Source organism: Cibotium barometz, chromosome 42 (genome assembly GCF_041138505.1).
Source record: "Cibotium barometz isolate CiBa-2024 chromosome 42, ASM4113850v1, whole genome shotgun sequence".
Taxonomy (NCBI): Eukaryota; Viridiplantae; Streptophyta; class Polypodiopsida; order Cyatheales; family Cibotiaceae; genus Cibotium; species Cibotium barometz.
In genome coordinates, this window is record NC_141087.1 from 23,505,614 (window position 1) to 23,514,741 (window position 9,128).

At 41.1% G+C, this 9,128-nt stretch overlaps 1 protein-coding gene across 1 annotated transcript; it reads right to left on the reverse strand.

Moving 5' to 3' along the window:
* Window positions 1-5,601: 5,601 nt before the first annotated feature.
* LOC147614282 (ubiquitin) lies at window positions 5,602-6,075 on the reverse strand. The gene has a single exon (XM_086780862.1). It carries the CDS (start codon window positions 5,996-5,998, stop codon window positions 5,765-5,767), a length of 234 nt encoding a protein of 77 aa, XP_086636988.1. The 5' UTR covers window positions 5,999-6,075; the 3' UTR covers window positions 5,602-5,764.
* Between the last annotated feature and the right edge of the window lie 3,053 nt (window positions 6,076-9,128).

Sequence of the window (9,128 nt, forward strand, 5' to 3'; positions counted from 1 at the left end):
CTCCAATACCTCCTATCGCACCGCTCCTATCGTACCGTGGATAGCTAGACAGCGCCTCCTCGCCCTCAGCGCCTTCTCATCCTCCTCCCATGGCATGAGTAGACATATCCGCAATGCTTCGATCTCTCTTATCGCACCGTGGACAACACTCACAAGTATAGTCCTTCCCTGGATGTAGCTCCCTCACAGTATGGCTCGTACAAAGCAAATTGTCAGGATGGTTTACCGAGATCCCTCCCTTCCTAAAGATTAAGTGCCAGAGCAAGAGCCAGAGGCAACAACTTCTAAGCAACCATTAGAGAAGAAACAAGTAAAGGGTAGAACCAATTTATCTAAGGCAAGAACGTTCCTCGAGAGATAAAAGAAATTGTTTGCTGAGATAAGGCAAGCACAGGAGGCTACACACCTGCTCATCCCTAGGGCACCATTCCTGAGAATTGTAAGAACAGTAAGTGACAGTATCAAAAAGGGCAAGGACATTATAGATGGGAGAACACCATTCCTGAGAATTGTAAGAACAGTAAGTGACAGTATCAAAAAGGGCAAGCGCATAGTGAATTGTAGGCGTGAGTGAAGGGGGAAGGAAGGCAATCCATGGCGCAAGGACAAAGAAAAGACTAGAAACAAATTCTCTTATTGCATGGTGAACTGAACGTTGAACTGAAAGTGCGTGTGGAGGAAGGGGCAAAGAAGGAGGACCGAAATAAAAAAATTGAAATTTAAACAAGGCACGACTATATATAGATATTATTAGGGCTGACATCATACATGTACAATGGAAGTGAAGGGTTGACATCACCAAAATGTGCCATTGTACCACATGTAGGGCTGACATCATCACTCACTGGAGTGCTAGGTTGTAGGGCTTATGTCATCCTTGCAAATGATGACATCGCATTCTATAAAATGGAGAAAATATTCATTTTTTTTGTCGGGTACCATTTATGGCGCGAGTATTTTTAAGTGATTATTTTCGTAACTTTTCGCAACCTCTGCAATCCTCCCTCTATGGCACGAAGAGAGTAATCCGTCAGCCTCCAATAAGGCTTATCACATCATGCACAGACTCCACATTCTCACCCTCCTCCCTCGATGATGCGAGTAGGGCTATTTGGCAGGGTTCGATCTCAGTTATCGCGTCGTTGGCGACTCCTCACCTTCATCCCTCTACGGGATCAATCATATCCGACACGCTCCAATACCTCCTATCGCACTGCTCCTATCGCACCGTGGATAGCTAGACAGCGCCTCCTCGCCCTCAGCGCCTTCTCATCCTCCTCCCATGGCATGAGTAGACATATCTGCAATGCTTCGATCTCTCTTATCGCACTGTGGACAACACTGACAAGTATAGTCCTTCCCTGGATGTAGCTCCCTCACAGTATGGCTCGTACAAAGCAAATTGTCAGGATGGTTTACCCAGATCCCTCCCTTCCTAAAGATTAAATGCCAGAGCAAGAGCCACAGGCAACAACTTCTAAGCAACCATTAGAGAAGAAACAAGTAAAGGGTAGAACCAATTTATCTAAGGCAAGAACGTTCCTCGAGAGATAAAAGAAATTGTTTGCTGAGATAAGGCAAGCACAGGAGGCTACACATCTGCTCATCCCTAGGGCACCATTCCTGAGAATTGTAAGAACAGTAGGGCAAGGACATTATAGATGGGAGAGCACGAGATTCTCCCTCCATTTCACATACTTGAAGACTGGGAGCAGAGATGACGGAGTGAATCTCTAGAGGATTTGTCGTCAATATTGCTTCCAGATGCAAGGCTCATTTTCACAAACAGTATACTTCCACAATGGTTTCGTGTTCAAGATAATAACGTTGTCATAAATGGATAAAATAAACACAACAAAATATTCCCTCATTGACACTCAAGGCCAGTAGCCCGCCAACTATCAAATTTTTTTAGAAAAAGAACATCCCTTAATGCACAAATTTAATATCAGCCACCTCCCCAAATGAATGAAGTCAGACAGCCAACAAGTGGCACCCACAAAATTCAATCCTATTGAACAACGGATCATCTACATATCTTCCATCATTTTTCAAAACAACGGGATTTCAATCAAATACATTGTGTGCATCTAAATGTAAGTATCAAACTCAAAAATTATCTTCTTTACTATGCATGCTAGAAGTTCATTTTTTTAATTCCTATTTTCGGTGGGTTTTCGACTTATCCAGATCTCTTGATTTTTTGGTGGGTTTTTTCTGCTGCATTTTATGGCCAAGGAAAAGCCCATATTGCCGACCCACAGGCCAATCGAGATCACCTCATAGGCCAACTATAGGTCGGCTTCTTTCTTTCACGCTCGGCGTGAAAGAAAGATGTTGACCTTTTTATCTGCTCATAGGCCGATTATAGGTTGGCAACTTCTGAGCGTGAAAGAAAGATGCCGACCTTTTTATCTGCTCATAGGCCGATTATAGGTTGCTTGGGCAACTTTATTTCACGCTGAGCGTGAAAGAAAGATGCCGACCTTTATTTCTCCTCACAAGCCGATTATAGTTTGGCAACTTTCTTTCACACTCAGGGTCAGTGAAAGAAAGATGCTGACCTTTTTTTCTCCAAGGAGGCCAACTTTGGAGACGCCAGAGGGGCTGCCACCAATGATTTGGGGATGTCAGAGGCTGTCACCAGTGATTTGGGGTAGACATCTTTCTTTCACGCTCAATGTGAAAGAAAGTTGCCTCCCGAATCAGCCCCTCCCCATAATTTTCAGAGGCCTATCCATTAATATTTACATTTTTCAGAGGTGTATGCTTCCTACACAACAAGACCTTACTATATGATTAAAAATGCAAACTATTCATCGAATTCTTTGGAGCCAAAGATTTGTGTTAGCAAACTATCCATGAAATTTAACAGTTTGAAGAAATCAAGATCAAGAAGATCAAGAAATCAAGCAGTAAAATGGATTAGGGTTCTGAAGATAGTGATTAATACAAATTCTAAAATGATTAACACAAACTTCATTGCTAATCTTCTCAAATCAAAAAAATAGCAAATCTAAAAAACTGTGCAAAAATCAATTCTAAAAATAATTAACACTAATCATGATCAAAAAATGCATTTTGAAAATGTGGATTAAGAGTAATCCAAAAATGATTATCATTAATCATGATAAAAAAAATACATTCTAAAAATTGGATTAAGAACAATCCAAAAATGATTAATCTGCCAATCAAATCTAAGCCAAGAGCTCTAATACCACTGTAAGATAGTGACCCACTCATTGTATGGAGTAGACAACATGGGTGTAGGTCACCATCCTAACATCTCAAAAAGGCTAAGTTCACCATGGAAGCTTGAGCATAAGCTCCAAGAAGATAAGATGTCATATCATCATAAAAGATATCAAAAGGTATGAAAGGTACAATATCCTAGAGTTAGTACCTTTTATAGTCCCAAGGCCCCATATGCCCTACACAACATATGTACAAATGTTTCTGAGCCCCCATGTGCCTAGGCCCATCCCTCATATGTATGTGCACACTAAAATCCCTTCATTACAAATACCTTTGTCACCTACGATATTGAATTCGATGATGCGACGAGTCTCGTGTGTTATTGTTTCACGATAGCTGATTAATATAGAGATATAACCGTAATCGGTGCACACGAGTTATCTTCGACCTCGTCACCAAAACCGAAATCTGCAAAAAAAAACGTTCAAATCAATAACAAAATTAAGATGCAGGTAAAACTTCTCGTGCCAAATAGCATTAATTGATCTCAGCATGTAATTTTTGGCAGAAATATTTTTTGCCAAATAGCATTAATTGATCTCAGCATGTAATTTTTGGCAGAAATATTTTTTTTAAAGGGGTACTCGTTTGAACGTTGGGGGGGGAAGGGATTTTAATTAAAATAATAAATAAAAAAAGTTGGGCTATGGTGGGTCGCCTTCTCTGCACGTCTTCGCCCCGACACTCGCCTCCTCTAAGCTTCTACTCAGTGTCGCATCAACAAAGCTACCGAGCTCTCCCATGATACTGAGTGCCGCCTTGCTTAGCCTTGCAACACAGCCATCGCCTCCTCTTCGCTTGTTACTGATCGAGCCGACATCGATTCCTCCCTCTCCTTCCTGAGCCATTTTTGCCTTGCTTAAGCCATGCCACAACCCACGCCGCCTTCTCCTTACTTGCCACTGCATCTTCAAGGACATTAATGATTTAAACCAAGTTTTCTAACATAATCTACTATCAAAAAATTCATGAATTATCAAAGTTTCTTGGAGACCATGTAGAGATTCTTATACCCACATTAAGCCTCAATTTTCACTAAAGCTAGCAAACCTCATAAAACCACCATTTATATTCTTTCTTTTCAATCATTTGAATGTTAATAAATTTAAATGGTTTTCCAAAGCTTAAAATACATTAATTATACACTTAGAAACCATATAGCAAAGTGCTCTCTACTCACCAATAAATAAAACCAACACTAAGCATGATTCAAAGCATTAATCAAATGTTTTACGCTCTGATACCAAATGAAACACCCTAACTAAGAACCCACTTACATGTGGGACTGTATGCCCGAGAAGCACATCCAAGACAAACGAACACGCGAACAAGGGAACATAAAGGCGTTAAACTAACACTCACCACCCAACTGTAGGCTCCAAATCACACGTAGTGCTAACCCACCCGATTGTAGGCTTCAAACCACACACAATGCCCCGAAAAACACAAGCCGAACAAGCCCGCGCCCACAAAGCATGCGTGTCCCATACCATGCACCCCAATCCTCATAATTGTCTTTCTCACAGCTAACAAGAGAGCTCACCACAGCTAGGTCCCTTGGGAGGGCCCTCTCCCAAGCTAGAGTTCCACACACATACTCCCTCACACAAATGAGTAACAATCCCAACTATATAAGCTCAATATCCAGTTCACACTCCTATATAAACTTTGTGAGAGTCTCCCGGGACACTAGACTCGTTATGTCCAAGCACGGGACAAAACACTATCTATGATTAATGTGAAAACATATAGGGAGTCCATGCAAGCTTTTACTGGTGGCGGAATCAGCACTCAGGCAGGAAGATGGAGATAATCCTCAATCAAAAATTAACACGGATCATTGCCTCCTATGCAAAGAAGATGGCAAAATTGGGGGTGCCATCTCATCCTTGGACGATTGATCCTCACCACCTGACGATTTCTCCATCATCCATCTCTGTTTCTTTCCACAAGCGCAAATTGACCATCAACCATCTGCATCGAACACTTGCCTAAAACGGATGTCTCAGCCTTACTCTCAGAGCAAATCAATGTCAGAGAATCTACAGAAATAGAATTTTAATTAGTCAACCCATAATGATCAAATATTCACAAAGACAGTGATAAAACCTGAATCTAAAGGCACTACGAAATGTTAAGGGTACCTTAAACAAATCAATCATACAACAAGAATTATAGATGCTATCACCGAAACTACCAGAAAAAAAAAGACAATATGACAGTACTATGAGCAATAATAAGATGAGGTATAGCTCATCATTCACAAAGGGGATGTATTACACTACCAAGAGAAAAAAAAGTGGCAGATTAGCATCACATTTAAACGACACCAAGAACACTCAGAGAGAAATAAAAGTGCCTTTGATCAGAAAAACATCATCTTATTACAGCTTAAGTGCCAGTAGAGGATGTTGTACATAATTGAAGTCCCAGCTACATGAAAAAGTCTTCATCCCACCATAAGCAGAGCACCAAGCCTTACTATCATATGCTTTTCAAGGAATGCATCTCAGAAGCCACCCCTGAGGCGCAACACAAGGTGGAGGGTGGACTCTTTCTGAATGTTGTAATCGGCCAGGGTGCGGCCATCCTCAAGCTGCTTCCCTGCAAAGATCAGGCGCTGTTGGTCAGGGGGGATCCCTTCCTTGTCCTGGATCTTGGCCTTGACATTGTCAATGGTATCAGAGCTCTCCACCTCCAGGGTGATGGTTTTACCAGTCAGGGTCTTGACAAAGATCTGCATCCCTCCTCTAAGCCGCAGCACCAGGTGGAGGGTGGACTCCTTTTGGATATTGTAGTCCGCGAGGGTTCGGCCATCCTCAAGCTTGGACAACAACAGTCCAATGATTTACAGTAGTCATACTACACAGGTGGAAGAGGCCAGTTTAGAGGCAAGGGGAGCCAAAGAGGCCAAGGTGGTTGGCAAAGAAATCAGAGTGCAAATAGCATAGAGTGCTATTATTGTGGCAAACCAAGGCACATGACAAAGGACTTCTATAAAAAGTAAAATGACATTAAAAGTGGAAAGTTGCAGGAAGGAAACTATTCATCATCTAGTAAACAGGGTGGTGATGATGATGACAGAAGTGAGCAGTTGTTTGTGATGACAAAAGTGAGTAGCTAGTTTTGATGCATCACATGCTTAGTTCCACAACATGGGATGTATCAGGATCTCAAGATATATGGTATGTGGATTCTCGCACCTCTAACCACATGACCAATAATGCTGAGTGGTTTAGAGACATGCAAAAAATGGGAAAACCAGGTTATGTAGAAAGAGGTAATGATACTACGCATCCCATTGCGGATGTTGGTAAAGTGCCATTGTCTATGTAGGATAGTAAAATGAAGTACTTGGCAAATGTACTTTATGTTCCAAATACTACAAAGAACCTCGTTTCTTTTGGACAGATGGTTGAGCAGGGTCTACAAGTGAGGCTTAATCCTCAAGGATGTTTTGTGGAAGACTTCAAAAATCAGTGTCGCTTGGTTGTTGCAAAGAGTAACAAAAATGGCAGGATGTTTACAGTGGATGTGAACATGCATGAGGTAAAGGTAACCATGCTTGCACATAGAACAGGTGTCATTGTAGATATTAACATATGGCATAAGTGCATTTGTCATGTGAATATACAACGATGTGACTGAAGTCTATGCAGGCCCAAGATATTGTTGCAGGTTTGCCAAAGTTTAAGGTTGATGTATGCATAAAGTATGTGAAGGATGCCAGCTTGGTAAGCAGACCAAACATGCTTTCCCACATGAAAATCATGTCAATGAAAGGCCATTAGATGTTATGCATTCGGATGTATGGGGATCGGCCGACTGTAACAATTGCACGTGCAGGTATTATGTTACATTCATTGATGACCACACTAGGAAAAAGACAAGCAAATAAAATGCCTGAGACTAGACGGTAGGGGAAAATCTTTCTCCAATGAGAAAGTAGGGAATCAAGAGATAGTTTACATACAGGTACACTCCGCAACAAAATGGTGTTACAGAAAGAAAAAACAGGCACATTGCAGAAGTGGCACGTGTCTTGGCTAAAAAGAATATGCCACATTATTTTTGGGCAGAAGCAGTAACCAACTTATATGTACATTATGAACAGACACCCATTGTAGTTGTTCATGGTATGATGCCTGAGAATAGAAGTTTACAAGCATAAGACTGGATGTGTCACACTTAAAAGTGTTTGAATGTATTGCATATGTACATTTCCTGCTTATGAATTAAGAACAAAGTTGGATCAAAAGGCAGAGAAATACATCTTTATTGATTTATGCTATGGAGCAGAAAGGTTATAGATGCTATAACCCTACCAGTCTCGTGAGATGCGAGTAAGCAGAGATGTTATCTTTGACGAGATGAGTAGCTAGTATGCACCAGTAGAGCAGTGAAGGCAACATAAGATGCAGATGTAAGAAGTGTTGACGCTGCACCACATGCAGAGCAGCAATCTCACAGGTGTTTAGTGGGCCTGGAGAGTCCTCTAGCAGTGGGCCTGGAGAGTCCTCTAGCAGTGGATCCAATGTTAGCCCATGGTTGGCAAGTTGAGGACAGATGTAGGTACACATGTATCACACAAAGAGAAGGAAAAGGTAGATCAACATTTTGTGCCTGATTTGTCATATCAGCAGGTCACTCATATGTGGATGGTGACTCTAGCGGCTCTAAGTAGAGCCTTGATAAGAAGCTTAACATTCCGTATGTGGTTACTCCTGGTGTAAGGAGAACCGGGGTTGTTTTGAGGACACTATTGAAATGAGTGATGCTAGAGTGCCAAGTCACCTAGCCAAGTTATCCCACATGAGCTATCATAGCTTTGTTATACTCTCCTCATATAAAAGAGGACCATTTCAAGAAATGCAAAATGTAGCAAGCTCTCAAGCCTCTCTATGAGTACAAGTCTCAAACTTGTAACCTAATTGTGCTTGATTCTTAAGTTAAATTAATTAGTTCATTCGTTATGTTTGTTATTAGGTATCACCCACCCTAGCTTAGCTTAGCACTAACTACATGTTAGATTAGGATTAGGATCTAATTAGATAGTTGATTATCATTAGGGGGCTTTGATCCATGAATTTCCTCATGGTATCAGTGCTTGGTTTAAGCTCCTTATTAGCTTAGCTTTAACTCATAATAGTCTAATCTCTTCATTACTAACCTAATTGTCTACTAACCCTAATCTTATCCAACTCTTCTATGTGTGGCCCGAAATTCAAATGCTCACCATTGCTTATTCCCTATTCCATTAGCCAAGAAACTTTGCAAGACTCTTTCTCAACACTAGAATAAAACACAACCAAGAGCTCTTCGTCAATTCTTTCCTAAATCGCTCGATTTTAGTGCTAAATGCTAGACTGGTTTTTTCATCCATTCGTCGTCTGTGCATACAATTAGGCCAAGCCCTTCTATCCCAAGGTAATACATGGTACAAGACCTCTACAGTCCAAATCCCATGTCAAATGCTTCAGTGTATAAGTTGGGAAGTCAAAAAAACCTAGTCGTAAGTGAAGGACGGCGTGAAATCCATGATTTGCATCCCAAATTGACCTGATTATTGGGTTGGGCCTTTAATTACCATCAAGGATAGTATAACTAATACAAAAGACCCATCAACCTTGCTTCCTATAAGCCCAATTTCATCCTCGAATTTTGGCCCTCTCTAATCACAAGGATTAAGCACTAATTATAATCATTAAGTGTGATTAGAAGGTGGTTAGTAAATCAGAGCTTCAAGCTTGAAAATTTGGGAATGATTTAAGCCTTGAGGATTTGTCATTGCCATTCAGAAGAATTCCACTCTCTTGCATTAAATCTTACAAGCCCTCATTGTAAGAGAGTAAAAGACACTGCCATGAGATTTG

Excerpts from the sequence above, each read along its gene's own strand:
- LOC147614282 (XM_086780862.1), bottom strand. The coding sequence starts at position 5,998 with ATGCAGATCTTTGTCAAGACCCTGACTGGTAAAACCATCACCCTGGAG.